The sequence below is a fragment of the Puntigrus tetrazona genome, chromosome 8 (assembly GCF_018831695.1).
Source record: "Puntigrus tetrazona isolate hp1 chromosome 8, ASM1883169v1, whole genome shotgun sequence".
Taxonomy (NCBI): Eukaryota; Metazoa; Chordata; class Actinopteri; order Cypriniformes; family Cyprinidae; genus Puntigrus; species Puntigrus tetrazona.
Genome location: NC_056706.1, coordinates 4,509,151 through 4,523,990, shown reverse-complemented (window position 1 = coordinate 4,523,990; position 14,840 = coordinate 4,509,151). Strand labels below are relative to the sequence as shown.

The following is a 14,840-nucleotide window of genomic DNA, read 5'->3' as shown; positions in this document are numbered from 1 at the left end:
AGAAAAGCGCTGAGGTTCTACATAGACTCGTCGAATTGTTCACAACACAAAGCTTCTGCTAATGATTTGTTTTTGTTTCTGTGTTTTTATTTAAATTATTAACATTGGATGTCTGTGTTTTGATCTAGTGATTTTAATAGGCCTGGGATCTACATATCATACATATATTTATTATTATATATTTTTTTAATTGTTCTTTGCATGGTAGTCAACAATAAATAAATACAATTTTTAATGCTGTTTTTTGCAGCAGTGTGGTCTTTACAGTCGCTTTTTATCAATTTAATGCATACTTTTTTTTTTTTTTTTTATTATTTACATTTGATCAGTAGTATATATTGACTTTTTATTTCTTCGTCATGAAACTCAAAGAAATAGTATTTTTATGGATGTTGTGTGAGCATGACCGAAATGGATTGCTTAGCCAATTGAAACATGTTATATTATTATTTATATAGGAGTCTTAAAGGTACAGTAGCAAAAAAACAGCCTGTTAAATTCTGTGGGTCACTGAGAAGGTGGAAAATGAACACATGAAACTTTGTTCCGGGAAACCTTGACTAACATTATGAGTGGACTTCAGGGAGAAAATAAAACGCTTCAGAAGTGTAGAATATGACCTCTCTCTCTCTCTCTCTCTCTCTCTCTCTCTCTCTCTCTGTCTCTCTCTCTCTGTGCAGGAGTGCGCTGGTGAGCCTCTGTTTATGCTGTACTGTGCTATTAAACAGCAGATGGAAAAAGGTCCCATAGACGCCATCACAGGAGAGGCCAGATACTCCCTGAGCGAAGACAAGCTCATCCGACAACAAATCGACTACAAGCAGCTGGTCAGTGTTCCCGTGGTGACGCTCTCTCCCATATCCCATAATCCCTCTTCCTGTCTCCCAGAACTCCCTGCCTCATTGAAAGACCACAAGTGTTTGACTTCAACTCGCATATACTTTTGAAAAAGTATCAAAACATTAGAATTGTTTTACCTTTTCAGATGCTTTTAGCTAGAAATGACATCTATCGATACTAATACCAGTGTTGTTTTAGGGTACTATTATAATTTTGTTAATATTTTGAAGTAATTACGGCTGTTTTAGTTAAGTTTTAGCACTTATGTTCTGTGTTTTTTTTTTATTATATTTGTTTATATTATTTAGTCTTAGTTTTTGTTATTTAAGCACTTACTCTAAAATGAGACATTTCCTTGCTAACTCGCTTAAATAATATTAATTAATTTAAAGTTAATTAATTTTTTTAAATTTAAGTTATTGTTTATTTAATTCAAGTAACAAAAGCAAATATTTTTTATAGTTTTAGTTTTAACCCTGTATAATGCTTAACTTAAAATTATCAATATATACTTTACAAGGTCTTTTCACGCCAAGTTATATTTTTTGGTATGAGTGACGTCTGCCAGTTGTAATATGAATCAAATGCATTCGAATGAAATATCATACTACACTATTTTTCATCATGTCAATAGCTGTCGTGCTTATTTTTAATATTTCATGACCGTATTTTGTCCGCATTTATAAGATAAATGCAAGATCCAGTATTATTTTTATTTTTGGTTCTGATTAAGATCCGGTTCTTAATTCTAGATCCTAATGTTCTTTAGTTTACCGAGAGCTCAGATCTCAATTAGACGGATGATATCAGGCCAGGCAGACTAAGTTATAATGTGACTTTGAAAGCAGGGTTTGTTGAGCAAACCAGAAAAAAACAGAACGACCTGATCAGAGCCTATAGTGACAAAACAAATCTGAGAATTCATCACGGCACTCGTAAAACAACCCCAATGGATTCATCTCAGAAGACAGCCAGAAAGTGCAGCGGCTGATTTACACGGTCTCTCTCGCATACAGAAACATGACTACACAAAAGAGCATATTTACTGTCTGCGTGGACAGAGTCCTGTGCATTGATTTTAAATGGAACAATACGAGCCGACCAATGAATGAGCTTTAATCTATGGCTCCTCAGTGGTAGTTAAAGCTATAGGACAGCTCATCAATTCCACAGTATTCAGGATAGATCAGCTTAGGCCAATCGATATGTGGCGCAGTTATTCAGCTGTCTTAGCTGTCAACCCTAAAGAGAGGACCCTAGGGGCCGTCAGAAAAGGTCAGGCTCACCTGTAACACAGCGTGTATGTTGATATATTCATTAGGAGTGTAAATGTTTGCCCTTGTTGTGATTCTCTGTTAAAAATGTGATACGTCATGAATTATAAATTAGATTCTTGCCGTTCTGAATGCTGATTGGTCAGTTCGGCTTTGCATATTACATTACATTTATACTATAATGGAACCAATTCTTTAATTATACTATTATTACTTATATATATATATATATATATATATATATATATATATATATATATATATATATATATATATATATATATATATATATAAGTAATAATAGTATAATTAAAGAATTGGTTCCATTATAGTATAAATGTAATATACATTATAATCATATATCTTTATATTTTATATATATATATATATATATATATATATATATATATATATATATATATATATATATATATATATATATATATACACATACATGTATGTATATATGTATATGTGTGTATATGTATACAAAGTACACAATACAAAATACACACACATATATAAACATATTTTGGATGTGATTAATCTTTTGATAGCACTAATATTTATTTATATTTATTTATTTGTCTGTCAGAGTTGTAATCTTGGTGCCACCACAGTAGCTATGTTATCATTGTATATTTAAATATTTTATTTATTTATGCTACATATAATTCTATGTTTTGTGATGATAATAGCACTAATGTAACAAAGTAATCAATTTTCAGTGCCAGCTTAAGGCATCAGTCATTTTGATATCACTAATTTTATATCGCTATCACTCATTTAAATGCTGATAGTTGATAAAATGAAGATGATTTATACATAAGATATTTAATTTGTTCAGAATGCATTATTGGATCCAGTTTGTACTCTGTCTTTAAGCGCTAAACAGCTCAGTTGTGCCAGGAAGTCTGCCTGTGGGTGTGTGAACACGTGCTAAAGGACACACTAAAGTCACCTTTACACACACACACACACACACACACACTCTCTCACAAACACAGCCAGAGACGAGAACTGATCTTCATGGTGTTAAGCTTTCGTAAAACCCTCATTTCCTCAAAGCTCCGAGTTTCAACCCAATCCAGTTCCTAAACCGACGCCGGATGTCCTAAATATAGCCGGGCTCCGTCTCCGAGAGAATTTCGTAATTTACTGTGTAATTGGGTTTTAATCACAAACTCCTCGCGTGTGAGCCGCGACTAGAAGGGAGGAATTGCCATGAGCTAATGATCAGCGAGTAGCCACGATTACGGATGCACAGTCGCGCACCAGTGCCAGCTGCATTGTTTTAATCACGCGATTAACGCGGCCCATGCGCACAAAAGGTCTTCTCATGAATTTATATGGACTGTTGTCACGGTGTGAATGGAGATATATCAAAGCGTCGGCTTTATAATAAACGCTCTGCTCTTTAACGTAACTCGCCTGCCTGTTTATGAAGCTGTTATTTGTATGTGTTACTCACTCGGTAAGTGCTGAGGGCTGTTTTTTTTTTATTTCGCTTATGCTACTGACTGCGTAAATGAGCTGATGCACACATTCTGCAGCTTGTCTTGTTTATTAATGCTATATGGCTGCATGACGGTTTTATAGCTTTATGAAGGCTTTACCATAGTAACTACTGCAAAAAATGATGAAGCCTACAGTGCATTCATTCAGTAAAAGATTCATTCATACACTGACAGAAGTATTAAAAGTACCGTGATGTTACTATGTTTTATTTGGACATGGTACTATAGTTAAACTGTCAGTTTTTTTGATTATTTATCTACCTACCGTTCTGTCAATCCAGTGCACTAGGCTTGACATACTTTTTGTTAAAAAGTCAATTTAGTTTTATTTATTTCTGCTTTAACACTTCCTCATCTATCATTGGTCAGTCAAACAAATAGCCCCACCCCCAAAGTCATGCCATTGGTTGAGTCATAATACTGTAAACAAACACTGATCAATATTTTGTTAGCGCTAATAAAATATGAATAATAACTAGTTCGTTTAATCACTTTTTTTTCCTCTGAAATGTCTGCTGAAATTCTCATCCGTCATTGGTCAGTCTAACAAATAGCCCCGCCCCCAAAGTCACAACAGGTGTTGCCATGTTCATCATTATACAACAAAAAAACAGACTGGACAACAATAATGTGCAGTTCTGTTCATTTTTGCAATTCTTTGCTTCTCCGTCTATCATTGGTCGGTCGAACACATCAATTTATGCTATTGGTTGAGTCAATGTTGCTGTGATGTTAAAAACAAACAGCACTTCAATTGTTAATTGTGTCAAATTTTCTACATTTTAACGTATTTAACGTAATTTCTTCTGAACGTTGTCATTGGCCAGTTAAACAAACAGTCCCTTCCCCAAAGTCATGCCATTGGTTGCTGTGTTGGATGGGCCGCTAAAAACAAACAGATCCATATACTGTTAGCACAACAGAGATGATGTTTACTCTATTCTGGGGAATCAACCTATAAATGTCTTTCTTATGGTTGTCTCTGCTTATTAAACTGAGCGTTTTAACATCAGAAAGATTACAAGCTTCAGCTTAAAGTATCTTTTACCTTCAGACATGTCATATGAATCCTTGTTTGTGGCCGGATCAATCGCCTCTTGCCGTTTGTTTTTATCGATCTGTGACCGTTTTATCAAAACCTGCGTGTTTCACATATTCTGAATACCGCTTTGCAGGAGGATAAATATTTCACCATTGACATAACAGTTAAAGTTGAGATGGCTATTATGATAAATCAGGCGGAGGCATGAAACGGGATCCCGATCAATCTTTGATATGCTGGCAGAGCCAGGCCAAATAGAGCTCCAGTCTCCCGCTGTGTATAATAAAATGTTCCTTGACCTTTCTGCACCCTCTAAAGTCCATTTGTATTTTGTGTGTGTGTGTGGTCTGCAAACCAGATTTTTAATGGAGATGTGTTTTTGTGTCTTTGCTGGTCATCTTGTCAATCAATACTGGCATGTTTTCTATTGTTGCTAACGTTCTCCCGGATCTCTGCTTTTACCTGTCGCAGACGCTCATGTGTATTCCTCCGGAGGGAGAGGCCGGAACAGAAATCCCTGTTAAGGTGCTAAACTGTGACACAATCACTCAGGTGAAGGACAAGCTGCTAGACGCCGTTTACAAAGGCATCCCGTACTCACAGCGCCCACAGGCCGACGACATGGACCTGGGTAAACTCACCCCCTGTGTCTGATTTGTCTCTCGTTCTATCTTTCATTCTATTGTTCCGTATGTCATTCTGACTGTTTTTTTATCTTTTGTTGTCTATCGTTTTATACATCATTCTATCTGCCGTTCTGTTTAAGTAGTCATTCTATGGTTATTCTGATTGCCTGTTATTTCTTTTGTTATGTTTATGCGCTTTCTGTCTTTCCATCCATCTATCACTCTTTTATTTCTATCTATCTATCTATCTATCTATCTATCTATCTATCTATCTATCTATCTATCTATCTATCTATCTATCTATCTATCTGTCTATCTGTCTGTCTGTCTGTCTGTCTGTCTGTCATTTGTTATTTCAGTTTGTCTATTGACAGTATGTTTATCTAGTATTCTATATATATATTTTTTTCTATCCCTCTACCATTCTGTCTGTTTATCTATCTCCATCTCATTCAGTTTGTCTTTTTGTCTATCCTACAGCATCATTCTAGCTGTCTCATTCTTTATGATTATGTCAGTATGTCTTCCATTCTGTTTGTCTGTTTGTTATTTTGGATCTGTTTATCCGTCTGTCAGTCTATCAGTTGTAGTTCGTTCTGTTAGTCTGTCTATCTGTCGTTTGTTCTTTCAGTTAGTTTTCTCTTTCTTTTATTCTTCCTGTTGGTCCATCCATCCATCCATCCATCCGTTTAGCATTCTGTCTGTCAATCCAGTGCACTAGACTTTTTGTTAAAAAGTAATTTTAGTCAATTATGAAAACTAGCACGCACTTATGAATTGAACAGTGCAAAGACCAGTAAATAGGGTCAATTTTGACATCATGCTAAATATTAGAAAGAAAGTGGAGAAAATGTTGCATCATTTTATACTCCAGAAACATCATCCAAGACCATTGTTTTTCTCCAGAATGGCGGCAGGGTCGACTGACCAGAATCATCCTCCAGGATGAAGACGTCACCACAAAGATCGAGAGCGACTGGAAGCGGCTGAACACACTGGCGCACTACCAGGTTAAACAACGCTTCCTGGCAGCTGCACCGTTATGTTATGCAAATGTACAAATTCTTGTCGTGCGTTGTATAAAAATGGAGATGCTTTTTTTTTTTATGGTTCTCATTTTCCATCTCAGGTGACAGATGGGTCTTTGGTGGCTTTGGTTCAGAAGCAAGTATCCGCTTACAACATCGCCAACTCCTTCACGTTCACTCGCTCTCTCAGTCGATACGGTAAGCCTCAGTCTCTCGGATCGCTTTACGCCACACAATCCTCAGCTTTAGCCATGTTTGTGTAATATATCATTGATTCTTCCAGCATTTCGCGTCATGCCACACGCGGCATGTTTGGCTCAAATGGAAATCTAAGATCTTTTCTCCAGCAATTTAATGAAATTACACAAACCGTAGGCCGTGTTTCAAAACACAGTAAGCTAACCAGCAAATTTGCATATCATAGACATACTCTCAATGTTTAAGATGTCTGACTAACTCTAAGAAATTCCGTTTGAGTCGTAATGATGTTTATTTAGACATCTGTGCTCGTATACAGTAAACGCTGATTTGGCTCACTAGGCTTTGAGACACAGCTATTAGAAAGATAATGATTTAGAAACGGTTTAAATGTACAGACTAAGATGTTTAAACTGCAGTGCGCTGTCAAGAAGCACATTTGAAAATGTGCTCATTTGGATTGTGCTTTACATAGAGAGTCTGCTGAGGACGTCTAGCAGTCCAGACAGCCTTCGATCCAGGGCTCCCATGATCACACCTGATCAAGAGACGGGAACCAAGCTCTGGCACCTGGTGAAGAACCATGAGCATGCAGACCAGCGGGAGGGAGACCGCGGGAGCAAGATGGTGTCTGAGATTTACCTCACACGCTTACTGGCTACCAAGGTACATAAACATCATTCTACACAGGAAGCGCATGTTTTTTTTAAAAGCGGTAAACCATTGTGTTTTACCATTCTCAAATAACTATTTCATGTCTTTATTTGCTCACCGTAACATCACCTTTTTAAAAATGTGAACTCAGTAAGGTTTTTTAATATTTGTATTCAGCAAGCATGCATTAAATTGATTAAACATTACGATAAAGATTTAGATCTTTAATACATTCATTTAAGCTTTCTGTTTATCAAAGAATAGAAGAAGCACTGTTTTAAACATTAATTATAATAAGAAGAAATGTTTCTTGAGCAACAAATCATATTAGAATGATTGTGACACAATACTGGAGTAATGATGCTTAAAATATATCTTTTTATGACAGGAATTAATTACATTTTAAAATATATTTAATAAAAAAAACAAAAAAAACAACAATACTTTTAAATAAAAATTATGTATTACATTTATTTAAAAATGTAATTAGAATTTTACGCTATTACTGTTTTTATTGTAAAAACAAATAAATACTTCTTTCCAAAATATTCTTTCTCAAAACTCCTAGACATTTTAGCGAAAGCATGTTGTAAAGTCTCATGTGTGGTTTTCAGGGCACACTGCAGAAGTTTGTGGACGATCTTTTTGAGACGGTGTTCAGCACGGCCCATCGCGGCAGCGCTCTCCCGCTGGCCATCAAATACATGTTTGATTTCCTGGATGAGCAAGCAGACAAGAGACAGATCACCGACCCGGACGTACGGCACACCTGGAAGAGCAACTGGTGAGATACCAAGCACTTCCTGTCTTTGACCTCATTTTCTGCAGCATCTGTTCGTGTTGTTCTGAAGCCCGGCTGGGTTGCCAGTTCAGTTCCATTAGTTTTTTCGGGAATGCAGCACGCTCGCAGAGCAATTGAAAAATAATGTATTTTAGTGCGATTCAAGACAGACCACAGTCGCTAAAAAGCTTTTTGGACGAAATCAGGTTTAAATCTCTCTCTTTCTTTCTTTCTAAACCAGCCTTCCTCTGCGGTTTTGGGTCAACGTGATCAAAAACCCTCAGTTTGTCTTTGACATCCACAAGAACAGTATTACAGACGCCTGTCTGTCAGTGGTGGCCCAGACCTTCATGGACTCCTGCTCGACGTCTGAGCATCGCCTGGGCAAAGACTCTCCTTCAAACAAGCTCCTCTATGCTAAAGACATCCCCAACTACAAGAGCTGGGTGGAGAGGTACAGACACGCACCTCAAAAAAACACCGACTTAATCTGATTGGTATAGCCTTGTTATTAAACACCTTGAAAGACCATGCTTTAGGTTCAAAACTTGCAAGGATACTGATTTGTTTTGTTTACCCCAAAATTACAATTTTGTCATTATTTACTTAATTTCAAGTAAGTTTCTTTTAAGAGTATTGGTAACCAAACAGTTAGTGGTTGCCATTGATTTCCACTGTATGAAAAACAATAAATAAAATACTGTGGAGGTCAATGGCTACCAGCAGCTGTTTTGTGAAATATCTCTTCAACCAGGGTTATTATAGTTAACAGAAAGTTTAAACTTTTTAATGGCAGTTATCTGCAGAGGCGACATTTCTTATTTTAAAAAAATAGTAAAAACACAGTATTGTTTAAATTTTAACTAAAATAAAAATTCTAAATAAAACTATATAATAATAATTATTTGTTTTTATAGAATTATAAAAACTATAAGAATGTTTGAATGATACTAAAATATCATGTAAGCAATAATAATAATGTACTTGCCTTAGTATGAGGCACCAATTAGTCTTTTGCCCTACAGTCTATTACTAGGCAGCATAATCTAAAATGCATCAATTTAGTTTTCATTTTCTCTAGTAGATTAACTCCAAACTGTTCATTTACTATATGAAGTAGATGATTTTTAACCTGTGTGTGTGTGTGTGTGTGTGTGTGTGTTCAAGATATTACAGAGACATTAGCAAGATGCCAAGTATCAGCGATCAGGACATGGATGCCTATCTAGTAGAGCAGTCCCGTCTCCATGGCAACGAGTTCAACACGCTGAGCGCGCTCAGTGAACTGTACTTCTACATCAACAAGTACAAGGAAGAGGTGAGACCTGGGACTCTATTTTACATCCCGTTCTAAACACTTTCTACACGTTTATGCATACTATTACCAGCACACTAGCATGCAAGAGGCAAGTGTTTAGAGGGGTTTAAAGTATAAAGTTCTTGATTTGTCAGTACTGTTAAGCATCATCTCTGTTGAACTAACATTCAGAGATATCAAACCAAGAACATGCAATTTCAGATTACTTATTAAATATGTATGAATATTTTATATTTATGATGTTCTGCAGTAATAAAAAAAATTCTGAAATCTGACTATAGCATCACCACTTAAGCTTTTAGTCAGATAATGGCAACACCCAATTTCATATTTGTAAGAATAGTTATATATAATGTTATACAGTAATAAAAATATTAATATTTTATATACATTTTAAAATCTGATTATATATGTATTACATTTCAGCATAAAATTTTAATTAAAAACAAGATAAAAAGTAATCTAGTTTTTTGGAATCTACTAATAATCTACTCAACTCTTGCTATATATATATATATATATATATATATATATAATATAACATAATATAACATAATATAACATAATGTACATATTAAATATAATTGTTTTGTTTATAATAGAGTAGTATAAATGTAAAGTGTATGTATGAAATAAAAATGGAGTAGTTTCAGTTCAGAATACTTTGATTTATTTCAGGGAAGGAAAGCATTTAAATGAAAAAGTTTGTAAGATCATGAGAAACATAAATCCTGGTAGTGGTCATGCAACTTGCCATAACGGTAGTTTAAAGATTCACATTGGCATTGAAATGTTGTTTTAGTATTAGCGGTTTGATCTTGACGAATGTGTGCCGTATCTGATGAGGTCATTTATCATTGTCGTTATGAGCTCCAGTGAGCGTCGGCAAACTCTCACGCTCAGAACCATGTTGAATATTGAATTATTACACGGGTTCGGCCCTCAGTTAATGGCGTTCCCTCTCTTCCTCCTCTCAGATTTTGACAGCGCTGGACAGAGACGGTTACTGTCGCAAACACAAGCTACGACACAAACTGGAACAAGCCATTAACCTGATGTCTGGCAGCAGCTGAGGGCAGTGACAGATTGGACGGGACGGGAGGGGAAGCGGTCAGGGGGTTTGGGGGGAGGGTTGAGACTGAATTGATGAAGTCCAGCGGACCGACCCGTGTCAGAACATCCACTGCTTGTGCTAGTAGAAGGTGAGGCTAAAACACTGGACAATCAACTCTAAAGGAACCACAGCACAGCATACGAAGCCCAATGTTTTTCTGGACCAGAACCTGTACGCCCAAACGCCCGCACTCCCTAATGCCCAGACCGAACGCCGTACACATCGGCCTGCCTAACAAACTATTCAACACGGACTACTGTGGATCAGATACATTCCAATGAGGAAAGGTGCACGCGCTCTTGCCTTGGAAGCCAAATTGCCAAGATAGTGCCATGGGAGAAAATATCTGACTTTCCGGGAGAGAAAAGCAGCGACATGTTTCAGTAATGCATTCGGCGGGTAATTTGAAAACGGTTCTTCATATCAACCTCCGAGAGACGCCTCAAAAAACAATCACAATCGTGCGACGAGCTCCATTAACAGAAATGAAGATATTCATATCGGAATGAATCAATAATGGAGAACCAAATGCGTTATGGGTAGTGTTGAGGCTGGGCAGAATGGGAGGAACCTCCTCCTCCTCATCTCGAAATTGCCATAGACCTATAAAAGCGCCTTTTCTCTCATTTTCGTTCTTTTTTTGTGATTATGGGGCCAAATGGACCTCTACTTGTCAAGAGGTATGGATCAGCATCTTTTGAAGCTTGCCTTTTTGTTGCGTCCGGATATGACTCCCCGAACCCTTGCCGAAATGTACCCCAGGATGGGCGTTTGTCCTTTTGGGGGGGACATTTCTGCTCCCTTTGCTTTTTTTGTACACCGCTGTGTTACTGTGAGGTTTGGAGTGTTTACTCGGATTCTGTGGTTCTTCTCCAAGACTGCATTGGCGAGGGCCGTGTTTTGTCCCTTGATGACAGGCATCTTTAATGTAGTAGATCCATCTAGAGCAATAACTCTCAGATTTACCTGCAAGCCATGAGTTTAAGTTCCCTGTGTGTTCAGATTCACCGTCCTGACTCTAAATTTTCGACGTTAGCAGTTGGCGAGTCGCGTTCCTTTTCATTTCCCTGTTGTTGTTCCGTCCAGACGGCAGCCAAAACGTGTTCACAATGCCAAGCACAACAAAGGGACGACTGTTCAACTGATTGTTTTTTTTTTGTTTTGTTTTTTTGCCGTTTCAGCAGGCCAATGCAATTTTTGACACAGAAGTCCGCAGCTAAACAAATCTCGTCCGTTCTTCAGTCGTCCCCCGTACAACCTTATCAAGGTTCCTGCTTGATCGATTATAACGATTGTGTCGATTCTGTCTGTATACACAAACAACAAGGCCTTAAGTCATTTCCTCTTTATCTGACTTTTCTCATCTCCGTGACGGCGGCGGTGGCGCCCTCTGCTGCCACGGAGGTGAACTGCAAACCGCTATATTCCAGGTACTCGAATTGTGATACGTACGTGAATTTCAAAGTACTTTCAGCTGTTTTCTATTCCTTGCTATATGTGGTTCTGAGTTCTGCCCTGTCTAGTTGCGTATCGATCGTGTTTTTGTGTTGCGTAAAATCACAGAGAATGTACAGCATGAATAACTGAGCATATCTTGCAAACATTTTTGCCTCATTATACATGTTCTAGTTTTTAACACAAAATACCTTCAGACGATCACAGCCAGGACTACAGGGAGAACTATTTGCTTTCAACATCGTCTTTAAAATGTAAAAAACCTACTTCACCAAGGTCAGTTCGAGCAAACAAACACCCATCGTAATGTGGGATCATTAAAAGAGTAGGGAAATCCATCGGGGCCTTATTAGTTAAGTTTGAATGTAGATAATCAATGACCATCAAAGTGATCACGTACTTTTGAATACATCTTACGTCCATAGATTTTGCCCCTTTTTTTTACCCTGTGGTATTGAATTTGCTAATAACTACTAATAGTGACAACTTTGAGTTTAGCAGCGCGAGACTTCATCCTGCAAGGGTCACGGTTTGAAAACTTGTGCATTTCAACAGCAAAATGTATCCGGATATTTTAAACTCTCATTGAATGTAATTAAACCTGCCTTCAAATGCGCCGCATGGATTTGGACGGGATAACAAGATTCCCCGTTCATCATCAAAAGCCAAATTTTCTGTTGTTGGAATCGCGAAGGCAGGATGTTTTGAACTAAATGTGGGGCTCATTAACATATGAAAAAGTTGCAGGATGATAATTAAGCAGAATCTTTTTGAACATTGGTTTGTTTTTCTGTTGGGGGAATGGGGTCAGCTCATGAATCTGGTTCCGTTGTGGCATTTCAACCTCTTGCAACACGACACATCAGGAATTACTGCCTGTTTGCCAAAGCTGCGTCGTCAGCAATGCAGGTGCGAACCCAATATCCGACGTCTGGAACAAACCACTTTGAGAAATGAAACGCAATCATAAATCTACGTTTAAAAAAGCTGAAAACTAAACATCCGTGGTTGAATTCTTTTGATTTAGCGCCTCTTGGTTGAAACCACGCCGTCAGGTTTACATCTGATTTTTCTATACTGTGAGTAAAGCCAAACGTACTGTGGGGGAAGTGGACTTAGCTTGGTCGCGTACATACTGCCTGTAAGATAACTCTGACTATCGTTAAGTGCAACTGCCCACCGGGGTGTTTTTAGGTAGACTGGTGAAGACAGAGCTAACACTAACGATGCCTCGGCCGATAGCCATATATCAGAAATCGCCCGTTTCGTTTCGTACAGCAGAACTCAGAGCCAAATGAGGCGCTTTGCGGTTTGTTTTCGTCGTGTGGTGAAACGGCATACTCTTAAAAGCACCTGTAACTTGTGAGGAACGGAGCGGAGCGAGTGGGAAAAATAACTGTGGTGTTTTTTCAGTAGATACAGTAGAAGAAAATGTCTGTTTTAGATCCATAACTACATTTCAGTCAATGTTCTAGTTATAAAAGAAGAAGAAAAAGAAGAAGAAAAAAAAACATTTTGTCTCAGATGAATTAATTCTAATTTATTTGTCGGTTTGTCTCTTTATCCCAAATGTTTTAATCAATTTTATTGTAACAGACTTGTTTACAGTTTCAGAAATATATGGAGTTTATTAACGTGTCTGGAGAGCTTTGTGACTGACTGGTGGATTGGATGACTGGTTAACGGGCAACTGCTATGCCTAGTCCTTAATTCTATATAAATATATAAATATATTTTGTATAATTATTGGACTGAAATGTTTTCTTTTTTTAATTTCGTTTAAATTATTGTTTTAATTCTGTTTTAATGCATTAAGTAGTTTGAGGGAGTCGTGAGAATGAGTCTAAAACGCTGGCTGCAATGAAGTGTTTTGTATATATTTGCACCTTTTTTTTACTCTGTGCGAGGTTTTTGAAAGATTGGATTCTAACTTAATGTTCAAAGGACAAGCATGGTGTTTTTTTTTTTTTGTTTGTTTGTTTTTTTATTTTGCTAATTAAAAGATATGTGGATGATGCTGTATATTTCTTGAATGTTTTTTTTTTTTTTTTTCAATTGTTTTTTGTATATATAATCATCTGCAAGGACTATTTTGTCTCAAGAGCTTGATGTTTTCATTCAAATAAAGACAAGTGTCTCAGTGAAACCTACGCACTTCTGGACTTGGATAAACGATAGGTTGATCTCTTCGAATATGTACACTGCAAGAACACGGGAAAAAAATTACTAATTATTTTATGCATTGTTTCATTTTCTGACAAACCGTTTTGCAATCGCAAAGGCAGTTATGTTAGATGGCACCCAATTGAGTTTTGCGATCACCTGCAGACATATATATCCGAACAGATGTGTTCTAATCAGACACAGCATGACACTTTTTGCCAGGGATAAGTTATTTTTCTCTCCACAATAAAAGCAAAATTGCTGCATGATGCAGCAAAGTCACAGCCAATCAGAACATATTCATGTATTTATATTCACTAAAACCATGATACACTACCGTTTAAAAGTTTGTGTGGGATTTATTGAGCAAAGACACATTAAATTGTTCTAAAATGAGAGTGAAAACAATTGTTAAAACAGAATTGTTTTCTACAATAAATGCTGTTCTTTTGAACAAAAAAAACCCCCAATGTTTTCACAGAAATAATTTGGTAATATTTGGGATTTTTTTTTTTTTACATTAATGTAGAGTATCAAATCAGCATATTAGAATGATTTCTGAAGGAGTGTGTGACACTGAAATTTTAGATTTTAAACATTTGATTTTAAAATAATACAAATTTAAAAGTTGTCATATTTCACAATAATTCTGCTTAGATGTATGTTTGTCAAATAAAGCTTTTATCGCATAAGAGAACTCTTTTTAAAAACAAAAAAAAAACATGTTTATGTCAAAGGGTTACCCCACCCCAAAATGATAAATTTGTTATTAATTATTAATTTAGTTCCAAAGCCCTAAAAGCTTTGTTCTTCGTCCCAACACAATTTAA

At 36.8% G+C, this 14,840-nt stretch overlaps 1 protein-coding gene across 1 annotated transcript in view; it reads left to right on the top strand.

Moving 5' to 3' along the window:
* plxna3 (plexin A3) overlaps positions 1–13,922 on the top strand; it is a 145,401-nt gene extending 131,479 nt beyond the window's left edge. The window contains exons 24-32 of the mRNA XM_043247611.1: positions 681–827; positions 5,145–5,304; positions 6,206–6,309; positions 6,429–6,525; positions 7,001–7,191; positions 7,794–7,963; positions 8,202–8,414; positions 9,128–9,278; positions 10,256–13,922. Of these exons, the coding sequence (XP_043103546.1) occupies positions 681–827; positions 5,145–5,304; positions 6,206–6,309; positions 6,429–6,525; positions 7,001–7,191; positions 7,794–7,963; positions 8,202–8,414; positions 9,128–9,278; positions 10,256–10,351 (1,329 nt within the window). The 3' untranslated portion in view covers positions 10,352–13,922. The remainder of the gene's footprint in view (positions 1–680; positions 828–5,144; positions 5,305–6,205; positions 6,310–6,428; positions 6,526–7,000; positions 7,192–7,793; positions 7,964–8,201; positions 8,415–9,127; positions 9,279–10,255) is intronic.
* The last annotated feature ends 918 nt before the right edge of the window (positions 13,923–14,840 follow it).